The 25050-nt window shown below is 37.4% G+C and overlaps 1 protein-coding gene across 3 annotated transcripts in view; it reads right to left on the bottom strand.

The window, feature by feature from the left end:
* Nucleotides 1-25050, bottom strand: part of UBR3 (ubiquitin protein ligase E3 component n-recognin 3) — a 169804-nt gene that overhangs the window by 19849 nt on the left and 124905 nt on the right. For all 3 annotated transcript variants that reach the window (XM_040971695.1, XM_040971696.1, XM_040971697.1), the window contains 4 exons: nucleotides 21758-21843; nucleotides 10605-10710; nucleotides 7249-7352; nucleotides 824-948 (listed from right to left, as the gene is read on the bottom strand). In XM_040971695.1, coding sequence (XP_040827629.1) covers nucleotides 824-948; nucleotides 7249-7352; nucleotides 10605-10710; nucleotides 21758-21843 — 421 coding nt within the window. The remainder of the gene's footprint in view (nucleotides 1-823; nucleotides 949-7248; nucleotides 7353-10604; nucleotides 10711-21757; nucleotides 21844-25050) is intronic.

Raw genomic sequence — 25050 nt, 5'->3', positions numbered from 1 at the left:
CAGAGAAAGAGAGAAAAAGACACAGACAGAGCTCCAATCCACTGGTACAATTCTTAAGTACCCTCAACAGCTCCTGTCTAGAACCAAAATTCTGGGGGCATGCAGGTCTCCCAAACAATTTGAAGAGATGCCTAAATCAGTAGCCTAACACTTTCCTCTTAAAAGTAATATTAAAAGAGACGTGATCAGAAAAGCCTAAAATGCATTTTAATTACTTACTCATTGATGAATTTTGAGAGGAAAACAGAGACAAAGAGAAAGCTCCTGCTTCACTGGCTCACTCCCCAAATGCCTGCAGCGGTCCGTGGCTCAGGCCAGGGCTCCCACAGGAGCAGCGGGGCTCAACTAGTCAAGCCATCGCTGCTGTCTCCTTAGCTCCATCACAGCTCAGGTCCTCCAACACCGGACATGAGCATCTTAAAATGCCATGTTAATGACTAGGCCAAGTCTCTACCCCAAGGGAAGGGATTTTAAATTTGAATTATGATTGGGGATGGGGAGAGGGACAAGGAGAAATGAAAATGACAGAAATAGGCAAGTCTGCATACCTGTTCACTTTGCTTGCACAGTGTTTTATAACTTTTCTGAATTTAAGACTTGTACCAAAAGCAAAATAAAATTGCCCAATAGAATGGGAAAAAGGCAAAAGTTTAGAGACAGATACAGGCAGCCTAGCAGTGTAAAAACATTTTTTTAACTTGTTTCCATTTCCAACTAGAACATCACTAGCTGATTTTCTCTGTCAAACATCTACTCACTCACTCATATCCCCAATGTAAATGAGTTTCCCACTACTAAATGACAAGGGTAGAGAAGGACTGACCTTTTTGACAGCTCCCATGTGTTTCCAGGCTGACCTATCTTCCTCACTGCATTTAACTGAAAGTGCTGCAAGAGCCTGTGTGTAGAGTAGGGTAAAAAGCACCTTCACAATGCAAGTGAAGTGTTCTACAAGAAAAAGAGAGCATTATTAGTTCTTTGGAATCTAGACATGCTGATATCAAGATAATTTCACAAATATATGCCTTTCTATGCATGTGTAATTTCATTCTGCTCATCACTTAAGTAGTTAATAAAATGAAATTATAATATACTATTGAATGTGTTACTGAGTGGAGCTGAGATTATGAAAGCAAAAATCCCTCTACTCATCCACAAAACATGTAACAGAGGCATTTATCAGAATTGAGTTTAAAGTATGTTTCTTTTTAGAAGACCAGAGTGCTGACACCACTTAACTTTTGAATACTCAAGATAAATAACCACGGCAAATTCCCTTCTGGGCTTCAAGTACTCCAAAACTTCTTGGTATTTAAAACCAACACACATTCTACTTCTTGAAGGATAAAAAGTTTATAAAGAAAATATACAATGGTATAAAACTTTTTTTTAAAAAAAAAAAGTCCTAACATTTAGGTTTCTAGGTTTCGAAATTTAATTACAACTACAGCAATTCTAAAATAGTAATAACAATATGACAAGTGCCTGACACTCTGGTACATGTTAGGTACTTAATAAATAGGAATTGAATAATCACATTAACAATGACATTGTGATTACCTAGTAAGTTGGAAATTTGCCTCAACTGTCTTATTTCATACTCATAAAAGCCTCAATTGAACAACTTAATATTAGAAGGATGTGTGCTTGGGTTCCAAGTCAACAGGCACTCGGATCTAAACCTACATCCACATAGACAAAGTTTCTTCAGATTCAGCATTCCTACTACATTATGCTGCTCCCCTAGTAACTAGATATCTTAATAACTTAATACTTAATAACTTAATAGTCTGTTCTCAGAGTCAAATTTGTACATACATTTGATACTTTCCTGTGTCTTTCTCCCCATATTAAAATACCTAATTAATCCTCTTAATTTCACTTTTAAATAGTTCTAAAGTCTATTTTAAAGTAGAAACACAGGTGAATGAAATAAAAATTGATAGAAAAAAAATTAAGCTCTAAAAAAGTAACAATTACCAAATCCTGTCAATTCTACTTTTAAATATTCCCAACATCAATTTTAACATCGTGGACTAGACTTCCATCCTTTCTTGCTTAGACTCATAATCCCAGCGTAAGTGGTTGTGTCAACAGCAGGCAAGAGCACTTCTAGGTTTGGTAACTCACAAGGCCAACTCAACATACAGTCATATTCATGGCTATGATTTATATGCAAATTAGCAAAGGGAAAAGGTACAAGGGATGAAATCTGAGGAAACTTTCAGAGATCTCTCCCTGTAGAGTTATACAGGTTGGACTTCATTCCCTCACCAATACATTTAATTTACAGTTCTTACTTCCTGTTCTTAACTACTATGAGGGCTGAATTCCTAAGCGTCAAAATATTGTCACTTAGTTAACATCTGTCACTAAGAAAATCTTAATTGTCCTGGCATGAAATTAAAATAGTTAGATCCAACAGACTTATAAATATTTACCCATATTTTATAATTAATAACCAAAAAATGAATATATAATGTATCATGATCAACAATACCTGGACAAGAGCTTGACCCTGGGATAAAAATGACTGAATCTAAGTATAAATAAACAAGATTTTCTTTAGTTGATCGAGCATGAAAACATATTTATAAAACTGAAAATGCAATGAGTATCTACTCTACGATGTATGTTGAGTTTTGCAAGCATTTTTCAAGGAGTCACTAGTCTCTTGAGGAGACATTATTACTTAATAAACACACATTTATCTATTGACATGCCTACAGGTACCATGGATAGTACAGATGATGAATAAAAAAAAGATAAAGCAGGATTCAAATATTTGTATAGGTCCCTTTTCTATTAGCTGATGTAGAATAAAAATAATACCAAATGTTCCAAGTTTGCTTTAGGATAAGGCAAAGTGTAGGAAAAACAAGAAAGTCTCTGGGAAACGGACAGTACAATAAACAGGACATGATCTGAAAGAAGAGATCAGAAATTCAATTCTTTTCATAACATTACCATGAAATACTTTGGTAACACATTCAAACACTTCACTGTTTCCATAATGCAATTAGCACAAATCAGATATGGGTTTCAAATTTTCTTTAGTCTTCCCTTTTACAATCTGGAATCTCTAACTGCATGTGTTCTGATCCTTTCTGAAAAGTCTAGTCTTCAATAAAAAAATCTATTTGTGATATGCTTTTCTCTGTGATAAGCTTACATATACATCTTTTTCTCTTTGAAAAATGAAGAACACAAATAGTTCAATAAGTTTTCCTTTTATCAACATAGAATGAAGAAAAGTTCCAAAGTCTGTATAATAATGAATACGATAATTAATGCTAGTCCCATGAGTGTACTTTAATCAATTGAATTTGCGGTTCAAAACACTGCCAACATTCAACCAGCATTATATAGATGTAAACACAATCTAAAATCTACAAGTTTAAACAAAAGAAATACCTTTACTGAATTTCTGAATAGAAAATAAGCAATTTAAAACCAGGAAACAAATCAATTTTTTTTTAGTCCATCCATTCTATTTCACATAATATTGAATATATTATGTATCAGGTATTCATGAGGGATAAATTCATAAAATGATACTAGTTTGGAAAGAATTCACACAAGGAGAAAATTTTTAAACTCTATTATTATTACAATAAAACAAATGTGTGAAAAGAAAACTGTGGACAAGTCACTATGGAGAAGATGGGATATTAAAAAGGAGAGCTTTTAACAGAGAGTTAACACTGAAGGTGAAAGACTACCAGGAGCAAGTACATAGAAAATGAAGGAAAGGCGAATGTGCTCACAGCTCTCCTATCCTAAAAACAAAAATAAACTTGCTAAGTTCTATCCACTCAACTTCTGTTTTCTCCTCTCCCAGTGCGACCCCTCAAGCAACCTGTGGCACTCTCTGCTCACTATCCCTCTTCTCCCCCATCCCTCTCATTTCCTCATCCCACCATAATTTTACAACAACAAAAGCAACTTTCACACTGTAATTTCTTATTATAGAACTATTTGCCTATGGCCAGCATTTTTCAGGAGAATTTAGTAAATAATTAATTCTTTTAGATGTCAAGATACTTTTGAAAATCTGATAAGAGCTGTGGAATTACTAAGGAAAAAAATGCATGTTTACACACAAAAAAATGTTATATACAATTTTAGAAAACTCACAGGCCATTGTGCCCAGTAATAAACTCTGGAACCACAGACTGAAAAACCTGAGTCTGATGAAGCTAGCAGAGACTGCTGGAGTCTTATCAATGCATAAGAGTCAATCTGAAGAACAGAAACAGTACAGCTGAAAGGCAGCAAATATCCATGAATTCACATATTAGCACTAAAAATCTGAAAATCACCTTTGCGGAATGCCAAAAAGAAGTCATTTTTCTGAACTCTAGTAAATTAAAACTCAAGGATTTAATCAGCCTTTATTCTTTCAAACCTATCAATGAGTAAACAAGGAAGAAAACAAATAGAAAAATGTTGAGTTTACTCAACAAGTAAAATAATGAATAAACCTATGCAATCAACCATAACCTCTAATATCACAAAGGGAGAAACAATGGGAAAACATGTCTCAATGAAAGTGCTTAATGCCATTAATTAAAAAGAAAAAATAAAAAACCAGCACACGTGAGAACCAGGAAGGGAGGGAGGGGAGCCAGTAGGGGGAATGTAGGGGTGCTCCCCTGCTGGACGGCTACTCCCACTGGAGAGTGTGGGCTGTGATAGATGCAGACCAGACTATGCAGGGCTACAACACCTGTGGGCCTCATGTGGACTATATCAGGGAAAAGCCAGGCTGAGCTGATAGTTCCTACTGGTGCAAACAAAGTTAGAGTGGGTGAGGGTTGGTTGGGCTTAGCTGCAGCATCAGCTTGCAGAGGCTGGCACTGGGGGCTAATTCTGTCAAGTTAAATCGCAGAATCACCTGAAGAGTGCATAATCCAGGAGTGGGGATGGCCTAGAAGGGAAATAGTGGGCTCCTCCCTCTTGGGTTACCACTCCCACAAGAGAGCATGAAAACCAAGATTGGGGCTGCGGTGGCTAGACAGAAAGGCACCCAACAACATCTGTGAGGGCTGGATAGTGGAGCTGGTTAGATGGAACTAGGCTTCAATGCCCACTGACTTGAATGAGAGCAGAGGGGATGTGGGACAGACTGGACTAGTCTGCTACACATACTGGCAAACCAGGATAGGGGCGGGCCTGGTGGGGGTTATTGTGGGTTGCTCCAACTAGGCTACACTGGTTTAGGTGAGGGCTGAGTATGTGATGGCAGAATCAGGCTGGACTGCAACACCCATTGGTTCCAGTGGAAGTTGGGAGTGAAAACAGAACCAACCCAGCAATTGCAACCACCAGCTGATCGGGGTGATGGACTGTGCCAGGCCCTGTGCTTGCTAGAACACACAAGAATCTGGTCTGGGAATACCTCAAAGTTTCTTTGGGGATTTCCCCAATCGAAATGCTGGACACAGAACCCTAACCAAGAAGAGAAAGAAGACAGGTCAATCAACCATCTCAGCTATATGTTGGCAGCAAAATATGGGGCAAATGGAGACTCTATGATGGACTATGTCAATCAGTGACCTCATTGTGCTTAGAGTGGCGAGACTGGCAGCAATGCATACCTGGGCCCTGTACTTGCTAGGACATACAAGAATCTGGTCTGGGAACACCTCAGACAAAGTTTCTTTGGGGATTTCCCCAATCGAACTGCCAGACTCAGAACCGTAACCATGAAAAGACAGAGGACAGAACAAGTCAATCAATTACCTGGCAGTGAAAAACTGGGCAAACGGAGATTCTAACATGGACTATGTCAATCAATAGATTCTTCAACGACCTCATTGTGCTTGGAGTGGTGAGATTGGCAGTGATTCACAACTGTTGAACTATCAAAACCACTTGAGCAACACCTTTGGAGCATGCCCCACATCAGGGACCTAGGGTGGGTGGGAGACTGGGTGGGGCTTCTCCCTTAATTACCCTTTTACAAACAATGTGGAAATAATAGTCTTACCCACTTTCCTGTAGCCCTTGAACCTTTTTCCCTAATTAACTGTGTAAAGATTGTCAAAAATATAATTAAAAAAGAAAAAAGTCAACTGACATATGAAGGAATGTCAGTTAAAGTCACAGGAGACCTCTCACAGGAAACACTACATACTGGAAGAGAATCCAGCGAAATATTCCAGATTCTAAAAGCAAACAATTGTCAGCCCAGGATAACATCCCCAGCAATGTTCTCCTTTGTCTTTGAAGATGAAATAAAATTCTTCCACAATAAAGAAAAGTTAAAAGAATTTGCTTTCTTCCAAACCTGCCCTACAAAGGATACTTGAAGATGTTCTCATGACAGAGAAGAGGAAGAGCACCCACCAAAACCAAAGGCAAATGGGAAGAACATCCCAGTAAAATAACAGAAGACTAAATCAAGAACAACCCATTGCTAAAATGACAGGACCAAATTACCATCCATTCATATTAACCCTGAATGTAAATGGATTAAGCTCATCAAACATAATAGATTAGTAGACTGGATTTAAAAGCAAAATAATATGAATGTTAACACAATAACATTATGTTAATACTAATTTAAAACCTTGGGACATCCTGCCTAACTCTACGATAACTAATACAAAAAATATGTATGCAATAAGACAAGAAGAAGCATAAAGTCCAACAGTCTGTTTTGTTTTGTTTTTTTAATTTTCACTTGTATCATCGCTTCAACTATTCAAAATGGTTTTTTTATTGAGATTTATTTATTTGAGAAATTAGAGTTACACCATGACACAGAGAGAAATGTCTTCCGTCCACTGGTTCATTCCTTTGATGGCCGTGAATGGCTAGCACGGGGCCAGGCCAAAGCAAGGTGCCAGGTGGCAGGAGCATTGGGCCACCCTTGTTACTTCTCCCAGGCCATTATCAGGGAGCTGGATTGGAAGTGAGGAGTCAGCACCCAAACCATTGAGTGTGGGGCGCTGGGATCATGGACATCCCCTTAACCTGCAAGCTTACAGTATCAGCTCCCAAAGGTTTTCAACAGTGTTCTCCCCATGTCTTTATCTCTTCCTGACTAAAAAGTTACAAATACAGTCACAAGAAAAAAAATTCTTTATTTCATTGTCATTTTCTTAGACATTACAACTTACTAACAAAAAAGTTTATCACAAAAATTTTCATCTAACTGAATCTTATATTTGTTCCATTAAGTTCTATAGGATATCCCTAATAAATGCATATCATCTAAAAAACTGAATTACAAAGACATACCTTTGCGTAAGGGCTGTGGCATCATTAAAATCTGGATAAGCAGAAGGGATGTTACATCATGGTAAAGAATTGGAACCTCAGGTTGTTGTTCCTCATTTCCCAGTCTAAAAGAAAAATTTGTAACAAATTTAGACAGTATTATATATCTTCTCTGAGTAATTAACTTTACTTCATATACTGTAAATATATTTTTATGTAACAGACATAAAACTTTTATAAGCAACTAAGAAATCCCAAAAGAAAAATTGGGGGTCATCTATTTTACCTAATAATAAAAATTTATACTAATTATCTTTAACTGTCACATAAAAAGTAACACAAAAATTTATTACATCACACAAAGTAAACTAGGACACATGAATGATTTTGAGCATTTCTGATCTCTTAGATATGAAAAATAATCATTAAAGAGAACATAAGAGAGTAAATTTCACTACCAATCAGGTTGCTCACTCAGAGGCCACTTAATATCACAACAAACTTATTACTAAAGGACAAATACATTATAAAAAAGACAGTTCACAAATCAAGTTACATGAAAGAGTATAATTAATATTTCTTATTAAAAACTTTCGACTTTACAGTGAACACAAAATTCAAATAGTCTCTTAATATCTTCAAGGATTCAATAAAATAAAAACCAAAGCAGAACTTAAAACATACTGTAAAAGACAAAGCGTGAAAAACTATGCATGAAAATATGCATAAAAAACTCAGCAAAATAGTTTATTGTAAACATTTTTTAAACTTTTATTAGATTTTTCTACTGTATGTTTAACTACTTTAAGATTTATTTTACTTTTTATTTGAAAGGCAGAGTCAAAGAGAAAAAAGATTTTTCCACCCACTGGTTTACTCTCCAAATGACTATAACGACCAGAGCTGAGTTGACCCAAAGCCAGGAGCCGAACACTTCCTCCAGGTCTCCCATGGGAGTGCAGGGGCCCCAAGGACTGAGCCATCCTCTGCTGCTTTCCTAGGCTATACGCAGGGAGCTAGACCAGAAATGGAGCAGTTGGGCCGGTACAGGAACTAGTGCCTATACGGGATATTGGTGCTGCACGAGGAAGCTTTTTTCTTTTTAGTCAGCAAATACATACTTATTTTCCCAATCTTCCACACCCTATTGATACAGAAATGGTGGTAAAGTACACGTTTTCTAGGGCCCAATGTGATAGCTCAGTAGCTAAAGTCTCGCCTTGCAAGCACTGGGATCTCACATGGTCACTGGTTCTTGTTCTGGCTATTTCACTTCCCTTCTAACTTCCTGCTTGTGGCCTGGGAAAGCAGTCAAGGCTGTCCCAAGCCTTGAGACCCTGTACCCACAAGGAAGACCTGGAAGAAGCTCCTGGCTCCTGGCTTTCAATTCCAGTGACTGTGGCCACTTGGGCAGTGAACCATCTCTAAAAATAAAAATTAAAAAAAAAAATGAAAACAAAATAAATCAACAGGTGAAAAGTGGTCCTTAAATACTTAAGGGTTGAGCTGGCACAACAGCCTAGTGAATAAACTCTTGCCTTGCACCCGCCAGGATCACGTATGGACACCAGTTCATGTACCGGCAGCTCCACCTCCCATTCAGCTCCCTGCTTATGGCCTGGGAAAGCAGTAGAAAACAGCCCAAAGCCTTGGGACCCTGAACCCATGTGGGAAACCTGGAAGAAACTCCTGGCTCCTGGCTTCGGATCGGCTTAGTTCCTAACCAGCAAATGGAAGATATTTCTGTCTCTCCTTCTGTCTGTATATCTGCCTTTCCAATAAAAATAAACACATCCTAAAAATATATACTTAAGGGGAAAAATACTGAAACAAATGAACCTAACTAGCAATCAAGCTGATAAAACTACCACACAAGATATACTACTTCAAGAGACTTAAGAACATTATTTTGATTGCATATTTCCAATAATATTCTAGTCTAAGAACAAGGAAAATTTACAGTGAGTAGCAATACTGGTATTTTTTTAAAAAATTGTAATAATATAAGCAAGTAACCATATCAATACTATTGAAAAGTAAGATCCTTAGGACAAGAGAAAAATGAAAATAACAAGAACATAGATTTAAAAGCTTGCAATTTAATGCTCGAAATCTTTTTCTCCATGATAAAAGTAATTTGTATGGCACAGCAGCCAGACTGCTGTCTGAGCTGCCAATATCATATGCTGTAATGGCTAAGACTGATTTCAATTGATTTCAAGTCTTAGCTAGTCCATTTCCAATCTGGCTTCCTGCTAATACACACCCACGGAAGCATCAAGTGACAGGTAAAGTACCTGCATGCCTGCCACTCTCATGGAAGACTCATATGGGATTTGGGGCTCTCTGCTTTGACCTGGCCCCGACTCAGCTGTTGGGGGCATTTAGGGAGTGAGTCAGCACACTGGGGTGGGGTGGGGGAGGAGCTCTCTGACCTACTGTTGAAATAAATTAGTAAAACTAAAAATAATAAGCAAAATCCATCTCCATCAGTGAAAGGGCCTATAAGTAATGATACCTTAGCAGTTAACTATATCATCTAGTATCCAGCCTGTGATCTCTTAATACCATTTGCCATCAAAAGGAACAAAATGGAGCAATGGCTGACTTTAGGTATAAAGTAGGAAATGAGCCTGGATCACCTGACTGACAGAAAGCTAAGATATTTTCACAGACTGTTGGGCTTGTATCTAAAGCACAACAGTCAACTTGGAAGGATTCTTAGTAACCTAAAATAGAGTAATCTGTAAAGAAGAGAATAATCACTGAAATAGAGAGAAACCTATCAAATATAAAAATCACTGGTTACCAATGGAAGCTGCGAGTACATCAATTCATTGTTCTGAAACTTTATTAACTAGGAAATAAATTACATGTTCAATCTTCCAAACTATACTTCAGAGTCAACAAGTAGGTGAGATGAAAAAGCTCTTTATAGAATCACCAAAACTAATAAATCAGAAAAAAAGCACTTTCTTAAATCACTGTTTGTGTCATGTAATACAACACTGGATTTAGGCCATAATCATCAGGGTTTGCCAAAAACATCAGGAAAGACAGTAAAAGACTGATGGAGAACTTCACAAACAGAGGAAACATATTAAGGGCACCTGAACCCACTAGTCAAATGACTATATGAATGTCGTTCTTCACAGAAATCAAAGGAATTCTTTAAAAGATTGTCTCACTTGGTAGGAATTTTATGTACTTCTTAAAGTATAAAGGTAAGCTATCTTCAATTTATATTACATACACCTGCATTGCTTAAAAAATATGAAAAATTCTCATTTTCATTAGAAATCTCAATCCTTTCATATTTGGCAATTTCTTCAAAAACAGTTTTTTTTAATCGCTTTTATTGTTTCAATAATACTTACTGTGAATTCATATCTTCTACTAACTGTGTGAGTTTCCTCCAGGGATTGAACTCAGAATCAATGCTATACAGTCGCATGTGCAAGGCTAATACATGGAAAAGCTGATCTGCATAAATTAAAAAACAGATCATTAGAAAGTCACAGAATTCTTCCATGACAATCCTTAGCATTAGTTATTCCACACAGAAATTTGCTTACTATCCCAATAACTATAATTTGCCAAGTTTAATTCCAATGACTTCATGACAGAGACTAGCCTTATGCCCCACACTCGAACACAGGAGAAATTTGTTTCCTCTACTGCCACAGCTCTATTTCTTCCCCTGGTTTATGCTGCAGACTTGACAACCTATACTTCTCACTATTAATGGTTTCTTCCTAACCAAATGTTACTACTGAATCTTCAATTCCTTACTTTGGGTAATACAGATATCTTTGTAAGTCATTGTTAGGTGAAGCTCTTTTTTGCTTAACATTTTCCTGTAAGTCTTGTTTAGATTAAAATGGTGAATCTATCTCTTCTGTTGCACTTGGGTGTGGGGGATGGGTATATAAAGAACATGTGTGGGGAGCACACATTCTGAGAGGACTGAAGCTATGTCAAGATTAAACCAGAGATCCCCCCTTGCCAGAGAATAAAAGCTGCCTAGGAAGGCTGGCTAAGTGTTCCTCTCCGCTCAGCAGGGAGAAGCTCTCCGTTCCCTGCTTTAAACCTTGTCTTGTCTCTGATTTTTTCTTCTCAATGTTTTTCCTCTCCACCCTGTTCCCCCTCGGCCGACCATGGGTGGCATGGCATGGTGTGGTAGGTATACTATGGTGTGTGTATGGAAGTTTCAGCTGATTGCTGGAAGATACAGAAGGTCGATAGTGTATGAAAAACAAATGTTCTACTTGTGAGGCAGGACAGAGTATCATTTATACCAAGTTTCAATCAGATCTTTCTGTTAACAAACAGAAGAAACTTAATAGCTCAAAGTGATAGCCTAGTGGCTTTATTTAAGTTCTATCACACTAATTTTTTCTGAATATATAATCTGTACATTTAAGAACGTTTTAAGACTTGAGTGTTTTAAAAACTAACTTCTAGGGTCCAGTGCCTTGCCTTAGCAGGCTAATCCTCCACCTATGGCGCAGCCATCCATATGGGGGCTAGTATTTCCTGGCTGCTCCATTTCCCATCCAGCTCCCTGTTAAGGTTCCTGGGAAAGCACCAGAGGATGACTCAAGTCCTGGGGTCCCTGCAGCCATATGAGACTCAGAAGAAGCTCCTAGATCCTGACTTCTGATTAGCTAAGCTCTGGCCACTGCAGTGGGGTAAACCAAAAGATGAAATATCTGTTTCTTTATTGCTATTTCTCTTCTGTTAAAATCTGATTTTCAAATAAAAACAGATAAATCTTAAAAAATTTTAAAAGGTTGAAAATTAATTATTTCAAGAAACTACAGTATTAAAAATTGCAAAAAGGGAGTCCAAATACCTAGTGGCTAAATCCTCGCCTTGAATCCATCAGTATCCCATACAGGCACCAGTTTGTATCCTGGCTGCTCCACTTCCCAGCCAGCTCTCTTGCTTGTGGCCTGGGGAAAGCAGTGGAAGATGGCCTAAAGCCTTGGGACCCTGCACCCACATGGGAGAGCCAAAGCAGCTCCTGGCTCAAGGATCAACTCAGCTCCAGCCGTGGTAGCTACTTGGGGAGTGAACCAGCGGATGAAAGACCCTTCTGTCTATCCTCTCTCTCTAGATCTTTCTAACAAAAATGAAGTTTTTTAAAAAAATCATCCTGATACAGATTTTTCAAATTTTAAACAATTATTTCTTATTTGAGAGAGAGAGAATCTTCCATTTGTTGGCTCACTCCACAAATAAATTCAAAGACCAGAGTTGAGCTGGTCCAGAGCCAGAAGTCTGGAGCTTCTTCTGAGTCTCCCATCTGGCTGCAGGGGCCCAAGGCCATAGGCCATCCTCCACTGCTTTCCCAAGGCCATTAGCTGGATGAGGTGAACAGCCGGAACTAGAACCAGAACTGATATGGGATGCAGGTTCTGCTGTGCCACCATACCAGTTGTAGATTTATTGAATTTTGAGTCCTACTTGAACCTGTCTTGGGAAGGCCAGACCAAATGATTTTAAAAGGGCTTATATGATTTATAGGCTGGACATTCCCCACCCATAATGTTAAGAAAACGAAACTCAAAATAGTTGTATGTAAAACTATTTCAAAAATTCTCTGAAACAGATATTGACCAAGTTCAGGGTCAGCTTGGAAATTCTATGACAGCCAATTATTTTTAAATACTTAAAAAATCTAAAATTGATACTTTTTTTAAGCATCACTCATTGTGGTCATGAAGACATAAGGAAATATAATCCTAAATATTGATAAATGTGTTCTACATATACATATATTTAAATGTTTATTTAATTATTTTCATCTATCTGAAATGCAGATCTATCTGAAAAGGGAGGGTCAAGGTGAGAAGGGGAGACAGACATCTTCCATCAGCTGTTCTTTCCCCAAAGCCCACAACAGTTAGGTCTGGGCCAGGTCCAGGTCTAGAGCCAGGAACTCCATTTAGGTTTCTATGAATGAGTGAACTCAAGCATTTGAACCATTAATCGCTACCTTCCAATATACATTTAAGGAAAGCTGGATAAAAAGTAAAGCAGCCAAAATTGAAACAAGTGCTGAATATGAGATGTGAGTTTAACAGTTCCTTGTTCTGTAATACCACAATACCTAGCTCCAGTTGTAGCTAAAATTATAGCAGGTTAAGTCTAACTGGATCTCCCTTTCAGATCATTCAGGAGTTCACGCTCTGCTTTTGAAAGACAAATTTATAGAGGGAACAGGAGAGACACAGAGGGAGAGATCTTCCATCTGCTGATACACTCCCAAAAGGCTACAGTAGCCAGAGCTGAGCCCATCTGAAGCCAGGAATTTGTTCCAGGTCTCCCACATGGATATAGGAACCCAAGGACTTGAGTCATTCTCTGATGCTTTCCCAGGCCATAAGCTGTGAGCTGGAGTGTAACTGGAACAGCCAGGTCATGAATCAGGACCCATATGGGATGTACGTGTGCAGGCAGAAGCTTTGCCCACTATGCCATGATGCATGCATGCCCCTAAACTTAAGGTGACTTTTTAAGTAAGTTTTAACTCAGTGACTAATTCTATTTAACATGTTATTTCATTGACAACCTCTGTTTCCTATTTATGCATTACTTAAAATGGAGGGAAAGTTCCTACAATAAAACTTGTTTTTAAAATTTTTGTTTAAAAGAAAATAGCAGTGCTATAGACAAGAAGGGAGAGAGAGGGACAGAGATGGGGAAGGGGGAAGAAGAGAGAGAGAGGGAAAGAGAGAGAAGAGAGGGAAGGAGGAAAAGAGTGAACGGAAGGAGGGAGGGGGGCAGAGGGAGGAAAAAGGAGAAAGAGGAAGAGAGAAAGTGGGGGAGAAGAAGAAAAAGAATCTCCCAAATGGCCGCAAAGCCAGGAGTCTGGAATTCCATCTAGCTCTTGGGCCGGAATACTTAGGCCATCTGCTGCTTTCCCAGGTACGCTAGCAGGGAGACTGCTGCCAGTGCCCATCTGACATGCAGATATTCGATGCATTGCAGGGAGTGGCTTAACCTGACTCAATCTATTCATAGATTTTTTTTCTTTTAGTTTTATTTATTTATTTCTATTGGAAAGGCAAATACACAGAGAGGAGAGATACAGAGAGAAAGATCTTTCATCTGCTGTTTTTACTCCCCAAGTGGCTACAATGGTTGGAGCTAAGTGGATCCAAAGCCAGGAGCAAGGAGTCTCTTCCAGGTCTTCCACACAGGAGCAGGGTCCCAACACTTTGGGCCATCCTCAACTGCTTTCCCAGGCCATGAGCAGGGAGCTGGATGGGAAGTGGAGCAGCCGGGACACAAACCAGAACCCATTTGGAATCCAGGGCATGCAAGGCCAGGACTTTAGCCACTAGGCTATCATATTGGGTCTTCTAGATTTTTAAAACATATTTCATTTGAAACAGATTTTGGTAAGCAATAAATGTCAGAATTTTATCACTAAATATTAAAAAAAAATAACAATTACTTAAAAATAACTATCCAAACATCACTTATCCAACAATAACTTTATGTAGCCTTATTGTGGCAAAAATGATAAAAATAATTTTCTATAATTCAAAAGTAATCTAATTATTTGAGCAACAAAAGCTATTTTAAATTGCTTATTTATATTTCCACTGGTTTCTTGCTTTGAGAAACACAGATAGGAAGCTATATATCATGATTATGCATCATTCCTTGACAAAATCATAAATTATGTCAAAAATCAAGTCAGAACTCCCAAAATGAAAATATCAAAGCAAGAGTTTGCCTTAGTTGAGGCTGTTGCTGAGGCACAAATTAAGCCCCAGACTGAAAAGCCTGCATCCCATGGCAGAGCACTAGTTCAAGACCAAGCTGCCCTACTTCTCATCCAATTCCTAGCTCAAGCGCCTAGCAAAACAGTGGAAGATGTCCAAGTACTTGGGCCCCAGCTACAAAAATGGAGCCCAGCTTTGGCATGGGCCAGCTCTGGCTGTTGTAATCATAAGGGAAGTTAATGGAAGAACTCTGTCTCTTCTCTCACACTCCATTAAATTAATATTTTTTTGAAATTTTATTTGAAAGACACAGTCATATATTACTGCAGAGGCCAGGGCTGGGCCAGGCTAAAGCGAGGAACTTTTTTAGGATGCCTCAGGTGGGTGCAGTAGCCCAAGGACTTGGAGGTCATCTTGCACTGTTTCCTTAGCCATATCAGCAGGGAGCTGGGTTAGAAGTGGAGATGTCAGGACACAAATTAGCACCCATGTGGAATGCCAGCATTGCAGGCAACAGCTTAACATCACTGGCCACCAATAAAGTAAGTCATTAAAAAAAAAAAAAGAGTTTGCGTTAGCTTCTCTTTACTGTACAGTAAACTTTTTTCATCTATCTATAAAACCACAGAATCCATTTGAGAAGTAAACTTGGGTTTCTTTTTATTCTTAAGATTTATCAATTTATTTATTAGAATCGCAGGGTGATGAAAAAAGAGGGCAAGATCTTTGATCCTTTGGTGTATTCCACAAATTGCTGCAATTAGCCACTGAACTAGGATAATACCAAGAGCAAAGAACTCCATCTGGGTCTTCCGCATGGGTGACAGGAGCCCAAACACTTGTATCATCTTCCACTGCCTTCCCAGTTGCTTTTGCAGGAAACTGGGTTCAAAGAGAATGATGGCACTGCAAGCAGCAGCTTAACCATACACAAGGCTATGAACTGAATTCTTAGTTGAATACAAAAATAAGCAGAAAGACTCAGTCTAAAGATATGGAAAAATGTTCTGTTTGAAAATAAATATATTTTACATTATGCACTAAGTTAGTAATTTACGAAATGACACTTACTGAAAGTTCTACAATTTCTACTTGGGAAATACACTTTAAGATTACATGGAAAAGGGCCCGGTGGCGTGGCCTAGCAGCTAAAGTCCTTGCCTTGAACGCTCTGGGATCCCAAATGGGCTCCGGTTCTAATCCCAGCAGCTCCACTTCCCATCCAGCTCCCTGCTTGTGGCCTGAGAAAGCAGTCAAGGACGGCCCAAAGCTTTGGGACCCTGCACCTGTGTGGGATACCTGGAAGAAGTTCCTGGATCCTGGCTTCGGATCAGCATAGCATCGGCCATTGTGGTCACTTGGGGAATGAATCATCAGACGGAAGATCTTCCTCTCTGTCTCTCGTCCTCTCTGTATATCTGAATTTCCAATAAATAAATAAATCTTTAAAAAAAAAGATGAGATGGAAAAATAGAAATTTCCTATATTTTCAAATCCTTTGAGTAAAAACAAATAGAGCAATGTAAAAAAAATTTTTTAAATAAACTTGTAGCTTCAATCTTTGTATCTGCTTTACCCTATATTTTTGCCAACCATGTTGTTGGTACTTACCACTTTATATATTAGTTTATAACAAAAACTCTAAATCTCACTTATCTTTTGAAGTCTTATTTAAATGTCATGCCAACCAAAAGTTTTATAGGTTCCACAGAAAGGTTCTCAAAAGCTCCAATTTCCTGGAAACTTACACTCTGTAGAACTTGACACTTTCAGGGCTGGTATTGTGGCATAGCAAATTAAGTCTCTGCAATGCTAGATTCCTACATAGGCACTGGTTGTGTCCCTGACACTTCACTACTGATCTACTTCCTTGCTAATGTGCCTGGGAAAGCACTGAATGATGACCAAGTCCCTAGGCCCCTGTGCCCACATGGAAGCTCCCAACTTTGGTATGGCCTAGCTGTGGCTATTGCAGCCATTTGGGGAGTGAACCAGCAGATGGAAGATCTCTCTTTTTCTCTTTCTCTCTCTTGAAATTCTGCATTTCAAATACATAATTTTTAACAAATCTTTTAGAGAAGAGAGAAATGCTCTACCTTACAGTAAATTATCTAGAACTCATTTCACCTTCAGATTAAAAGTTCCTAAATTCGTAATATTTTCTGGTGGCTAAGGAGGCAGTCTAGAGCTCACAGGCAGGAGTAATCTGTATGTGAGAATTTACAGGACTATACAGCAGGGGTTCCAGGGGAGCCAGGGAGCAAATGTGAGGAATAAAGAAGTGGTTATTGAGGGCAAAAGGACCCAGGACTTGAGAAAACTAATTTGGAGTAACCCCACAAACAACAACAGGTTTCACAGTGAACAGCTAACAAAAGCAACTAGAGGGGGAGCAGGAGGGTTAGCTTGGCAGAGCCTGGAGAGACCTGAAGACAACAGTGCACAGCAGGAGCTTTCTGACTGAGCCGTGTGCACAAGGTCTAAAGGTTCCACATCCTTTGGGACATTTAAGATGGCAATGGATATGTTTTATGTAACTGAGATTTACAGTCAGTCAGAAGAGCTTGGCTGAAGCACAAGCTCTGACATTTTGCAGGTGTGTGATTCAGCAAGACAACCACTCTGACTTTCAGTTTCCTTTTCTACAAAAAAGACATTTGGAGATAAACTGATTTTGGAAAGGAAGCATTGGGCTGGTGGTAAAGACGCCTTGGATCCCGTGTCAGAGTGCCTGGATCCAACACCCAGCTCCAGATCCTGCTCCAGCTTCCTGTTAATGCAGACCTGAGAGGCAGTGAAGACTCACGGAATCCTGCCCCTGCCATGCTCCTGGGAGTCTCTGGCTCCGAGTTTCAGCCCTAGCCAGGGGTCCATGCAGGCATTTGGGAGATGAATCAGCAGATGGAAGCTCAAGTATACATGCCTGTACAATCAGATCAATAACTTTGCAAAGCAAAAACTTTTACTGTGATGGATACTGGTAGTTTTAAGTCAATTTTTGAAAAATTTGTTTGAACATGTATTATTAACTGCTAGAGATGCACTTCATTTTTATTTGATCTGGCAGTGTAAATATGGGCAAGAATATTTTCTGCTTCTGTTCTTATATAAAGAACACTTTTCCTCATACTACCCTAAGTGTGACTCTGTTGGCACTTGCATATTTACACATGCCCATAATTATACACTAGACATTACTCAATGCTCCCCAGACAAAATCTGCTAACAATTTTTCTGACTAAATGAATCAATAAAGTGCAAAGCCATAGTCTTCCAAAAGTGTCATGTTCTTAGAATGGAAAAGATAAAATTTCCTTTATCATTTGCTTGTTACAATTGTATTTTCCCAATCGCCATCCCCAAAGAATGTATGCAGAAAATAACAATGTTTAAAAATGAAATATCTAGGGACCAGTGCAGTGGCTTAGCCAACAAATGCTCTACCTCAAGGCATTCCATATGGGCACCAATTTGTCTCCCAGCTGCTTTACTTTCAATCCAGCTTATAAACTGGGAAGCAGCAGAGCTTGGATCAAGTCCTTGGGCTACTGTACCCACATGGGAGACTTGGAGGAAGCTCTTGGCTCCAGACTTTGGATCAGGTCAGCTCTGACCATTACAACGACTTGGTAGTGAATCAGAGGAAAGAAGAACTTTCATTCTTTCTCTCCTTCTCTTTGTAAACCTGCCTAATAAAAATAAATAAATCTTTTTTAAAAATGAGCTATCTAGGCACAGGTGCTTAGCCTAGTGACTAGATGTCCTTGTCCCACATCAGAATACCGGGGATCCAAGCCAAGGTCTGGCTCCTGACTCCAACCTCTTACTACCAAAGAACAGGGGAGGCAACAATGACCGTCCAAACCAACCAGTTCCTAGTTTGGGCAAGGCCAGTTCTTTCTTTCTCAGGAAATACAGGACAGAACCAGTAGATGGGAACTTAGCCTATCTTTCTGTCTCTGCCTCAAAAACACATTCAGAAGTAAAATAAAATATTTAAAAGGTAATGGCTTAAACTCATCAATCAAACATCACAAATTAGTAGACTGGATTAAAAAACAAAACCCATTTATTTGTTGCCTACAGGAGACACATCCCACCAACAAAGATCAGCAGAAATTATATCTCCATGGATTTTGATTTTTTTTGTTAGTTTCATCTCTTCAAAACACTTTCTTCTGAATAAATTTTTCAGTGACTCATAGATCATACAGTAGCATCATTTTCTTCAAGAAGGTTTTTTTTTTCCATTTCTTCAGTGACACATTAGTCATTCAGTAGCATGTTATTTAACTTCATGGTGTTGTTAATTTCTTTTTTTTCTTCCTGTTGTTGATTTTGTTTTGTGACTTTTCATTTAAGAGGATGTACACTAACTGTGAAATGGAGACTAACATATCCAGATGTGAGGATACAATGCAGTATGCATCTCCACTTCCAGACAAAGATGGACTCCCACTGAACGTGTTTACTATATCTTGATAATAGAATGCTGGACTCTCTGCCACTGTCCATGCCCGAATGATGGACATATGATTGTGTATGAAGAACTATACTATAGTAATGATATAGGGGAACTCAGTGAGGAGGGAGGAAAATGGAGAGGGGATAAGGGAAATCCCAGGAGCCTATGGAACTGTATCATAAAATAATAATAAAAAAAAAGAATTAAAAAAAAAAGTAATGGATAAGGCCTGGTATGGTAGCCTAGTGGATAAAGTCCTTTCCCTCAATGCACTGGGATCCCATATGGGCACTGGTTTATATACTGGCTGCTTCACTTCCCTTCCACTTCCCTTTCTCAGGCTTGTAGCCTGAGAAAGCAGTACAAGATGTCCCAAAGCCTTGGGACCCTGCATCCATGTGGAAGACCCGAAGGAGCTCCTGGCTCCCAGCTTTGGATCAGCTCAGTTCCAGCTGTTGGGGCCACTTAGGAAATGAATCAATGGATGGAAGATCTTTCTCTCTGTCTCTCCTTCTCTCTGTAAATCTGCCTTTCCAATAAAAATAATTTTTTTAAAGGTAATGGATCATAATGGATAGGAAAAAGAAAATACAAATGAGGATTCCGTAGGAAAAAAAAAAAGATCAATTTATTTTTGCTTCCTTAATACTATTGCAGCTCCACTGAAAGAAGGAAAAAAAGGCATTTTGCTCTTTGATCAATTTAAGCCTTGGTGCTCAATTTAAATTAGGTTTGAAGTAGACTTTAGTTAACTAACACATTTAAATTTATATGCTTGTGAAATAATGATGCCTTATACAACATATAAATGCTGTATATACTATTTCGATGACATAAAAAGCTGCTTATTATACTTTTACAAATAGTATATAAGTAATTAAAGAATAGTAATTCATGCAAAATATAAACATAGTATTAACTTGTATGAAGAGTGAACTTCATCATGATCATTTCTGTATTGACACATAACAATCTCTTTGCTGAAGCAGAAAACCATCTGAACACAGCTATCAATTTAGAAATTTACATTTTAATTGAACCTGGTAATTCAAGTACCTATCACTTAGAATTTCACTATTGTTGGGTTCTGGATGAATTTTGGATAAATTTTAAGTATCTCAGAGAGGAAAAAAAGGAAGCATATATTTTATCACAGAGCTGAAATCCTTTTACTAAACACTTTCTACAGCTACAATTTCGGAATGTCAGTCCATGTCAAACAGCAAGGAAGACTAATTTGGATGACTGAAATGACGGTAGCTACTAATGCAAACAGACGAGTTACTGAAACTCCTGTGTATCAACAACTTATCCTATAAAACATACCATAAGAACACTAAGTATAAACAGGACCAGGTCCTTACAAAAGGGGGTCAATATATACTAAATATTCATTAAAAAAAATAATTTCCAAAACTTAACTTCCAGGAATCAAGTAGAAATTCAAAACAACATAACTTACAAGAATTTTTAAAAATATCACAGCTGAAATTTCACAAATATTTAAATATCTTTATGTCAGAAATTTTAAAGTGCTTTTAGTCACTCCTTTGGTTATAAATCAATCAGATACATGTATATAATTTTTAAGAACTGTTACTGTTGTAGTATGTAAAAAAATATTCATTTCAAAATTTCTTAAAACAATGAATGATTTCTTTAAATAAATTGTACTGTGTAATATTTTAACTCCAGTGATTTGGAGCAATAATCCCATGCATGCATGCATGTTAGTTTTCTAAACAATTAAACAGTGATACAATCAAAACCATACTCATGAAAAATCTACCTTAAGTTCCAACTTACACTTCCTTCTGATATAACTCACAAATAATGTTCAAGACTGATGCTCATTTTATATCATATAGTATATACATGAATTAAAGCAAGAATCCACAATTTTAATAATTAATACATGCATCACACTACAGATCAAATACCTCCATTAACTAACAGTAACAATAGGAATTTGCAGGCAACATAGCCTTTAGTACAAGATTTTTCATCAACTCAATGTAAAACAATTTAAAAGATAAGATTAAGGACAATTCTTTCTGACTTATAGTAATAGTTTAAGTTTGGAATGAATTAAACATGACTTACTAGTCTGATGCTTATTTATTGAGAAAGCATGGTATTAAAAGGGCTAGAAATCATAGTATAAAAAACTTTTAAGTACAAAATTAACCTTATAAAGTATGTATCACTACCAAAACTTATAATTTTTATATAACACAAAGAATTCACCAGAAGACCACTTTGCCTGTATGATTTCAGAAATTACATAAACATAAGTTTTTTAAATTTAGCAGTGTTTAGTACTTACTTAAGCAAGACCTTTTACCAGCTGTGCTTGCTCCACCTGAACACAAATTACCTCCTCGGTGAATCAATTCTAGTTCCAAATTGGTTCTATAAGTAAAGTATTAAAGTGTATCTTGGTTATTAGGCTGAAGAGGTTGTTTTTTTTTAAGCTTTATTGACATGTCTGAAACAACCTAAACAATAAAAGTTCTCCAACTTTATTATTTGCAAAAGCATAATTTATTTAGTAACCATATTTCATCTGATATTTAGAAAAAATAGGGAAGTTTAGCCATCCTTAATTGTCCAAATACCTACATATGTATCTGCAAAAAAAAACTGCACACATTATGAAATAACTGTTGCCAAGACCCAACTGTTAGCAAATAATAAAAACTAGGCCTTTAAAAAAATTGCAGCATATCTCATAAACCTGCATTTAAATCTGATGAAAGAATTTGTATTCCAACTGTCAGCCAATGGGTAGTGACCACTGTCATATAAAACACAAGGGCATACCAATTTCTATGAGAAATGATTATCACTCATTGGAGCTTAGATGATATCTGAAAATCAATATTAAAGAAACAAACTCACCAAGACCAAAGTGCCTATGAATAACACATAATAAATAGCAGTTTCTTTATGGACATCTAAAATTTTAGTTTTTTGAAAATATATTTTTAACTACTGGCAATGCTCAAAACTAATATTTTCTTATAGATATGAAATTCACAAAGTATTTAGTAATTACTAGCTTACAGAATGGCAATAATTAGTATAATGACATTTCAAAAATTAAAGTAGTATAGTCTAAAGATTTACTCAGAAACGATAAAACCAATGATGCCAAAATAATAAAAATTCTCAGTGATATTGAAATTGCATTTTAATTCAACAACATTTATGCATATAAATACACTTGTATTTTCTACAACTAAACTGAACTGACTACTTTATATGCAGCCTATGCATTTGGCATTACTAATCAAGTAGCTCCCTCCCCTTTAAAAAAAAAAAGGTGAAGTCGCATGCTTACGTTTTGCAAATGCATTCAAAGCTAAATATTAATCTCTTTTATTTAAAACATTTTGAAGTTGTTTGGCTTATACTCTGAAATATCAAATATTTCATATATTTACTTAGAAATGCAAGTTACTAAAAATATGAAAATCCCAAGTCTGTACACTCGCCACCCATTTCTAAAGGAATGCTTTAATCCTCTCTTCTCAAGGGGGGAAAGCAATTTAACATTGATAATGTTCCTGCTCAGAGCTCCATCTGGTTGTCGCTGATAAGGGCATCTGTGTGACAAGGGAATTTTCCACCCTTCAGGCGATTTGCATTGCTCACTGAACTTCTAAAAACCTACCAGCAAGGAAGCAGGGACAAGGATTTCATATTAGTGGACAGAAAGCGAGCGGAGACCAGCATGTGTTCCTTCATCAGGGGAATATAAATGAGATCAATATATTTTGTTTTCACAAATCTTCTGTTGCCTAATCTGTAGAAAAAAATTAATGGCTATATTCTCTTATAAAAACTAGGATTTCCTAGATAGTACTTTTAAGAGAGCTAACCAGAAACATACACAATTCTAGCAAATCAACGGCAAAACCAAAATTTCAACTTTTTACTGCACCGTCTTTTTAAAAAATTCATTAAAAGATAATAAACCTATTTATTTAATCACCAAATTTAATGCTTTAAAGGATAATAAATATGTTACAAGGAATTTCATTTTGAAGAATACTTGAAAAAAGCGCTACTAAATCTAATAATTTAAGTTTGTGGTTGAATGATTTCCTGTGCAACATCCCTTCTAAATTTAAAGGAAAAAAAAACCAAAGACAAAATACCTGTGATTTAAAAAGCCAGTATGCTAGAGGCCCTAATCATCAACTTTTTCATATTTCACTTAACATCAAAATTCGTTCTTGGAGACTTGCTAAAAATAAGCACAATTGGGCCCTGTATACCATACCTGTCTTCCATTTCACTGGTGAATATCAAAACACAACACCCTGTTTCTGTCCTCCTGGATGGATAATGTAAAAATAAACAGCAAGTGGAAGCTTTCTGAGCTTTTTGCTCTTATTTAAAAAAAAAAAAAAGGACTAATTTCTAACACAAATACATTAAAATTAGTTTGGAAGAAAAAAGAAGGGAAAATTTCTACACTTGAAAAGAATTCGGAGAGACTGCTGATAGCGGCCATCCAGATATATGTCAACATAAAACCTCTTTTAATTATGCTCCAGTTGCTCACATTACCAAAAGTGATTCTTCCTAATAGCCTCTCTTCAGCATTCACTTCTGTTATTAGAGCCAAGATTTGAAAAAGAAATGTTTCCACAGTTGATTTTCCATATCCTGAGCTTTATTATCTGAAGATGCCAACTAAAAGTATTTGAGGGCAGATGTTTGGCCCAGCAGTTGAGATTCCTACATTCCCTAGGAGAGTACCTGGGTTTAAGTGTTAGTCACCTCCTGATCTGAACTCCCCACTAACAACCATCCTGGGAGAGAGCAGGAAATGGCTCAAGCACTGGGGTCCCTGCCACTCTCTTGGGAGATGGAGTTCCTGGCTAAGGAGTTGGGCCTGGGACAGTTCCAGCTGTTGTGAGCTTCTGGAGAATAAATCAACTGGTGGAAGACTCTTTTCTCTAACTTTGCCTTCTAACTAAATAAGTAAAACATTTTTTAAAAGAAAACAGTCAATAGAAAAGTATGCCTGTATTGCACACAGCCTTTTTATTTGGCCATTAATCTCTAAACAATACAGTGTAATAATAAATATTGGCATAAGATCTGCTTTGTATTATGTAATTTAGAGATGATTTCAAGCATAAGTGATATGCAAATACTATCCTATTTTATATAAGGCAACTGAGTCAACTGGATATCTACAGATTTTGATATCTGGAGTTCTTGAAACCAATCTTCTACAGATACCAAGGGGAGTAAGTACATACATGTGCACAGAGAGATATTCAAACACATAGTGGTGTGGCCTTTTTTTCTCTTAAATATAAGCACACACACACACAAAAGGCAAGGCTTCTGGGAAAATATCTGGGTTCAAGAACCCAGTCTACCACTTAAACTGGTTAAATAAGTTACACAAATCCTCAGAGAAAGGAAATTCTTCATCCAAACTAAGGAACTACATTTTATAAGATCCAGCTCAAGTTCTAACTCATCCAGAAAGCTTTCCTGGGGGAGGAAGGAAACACTTACACATACACTGTATTTTAATTTGTTCATGTTCCCTTTCAAAGTTCTACAATACTTTATTTGATATTTTATTGTCTC

Source organism: Ochotona curzoniae, unplaced genomic scaffold, assembly GCF_017591425.1.
Source record: "Ochotona curzoniae isolate NIBS_2020 unplaced genomic scaffold, NIBS_Ocur_1.0 contig_2210, whole genome shotgun sequence".
NCBI classification, from domain to species: domain Eukaryota; kingdom Metazoa; phylum Chordata; class Mammalia; order Lagomorpha; family Ochotonidae; genus Ochotona; species Ochotona curzoniae.
The sequence above is the reverse complement of the archived record's forward strand: the minus strand, read 5'-3'. Positions and strand labels throughout refer to the sequence as shown.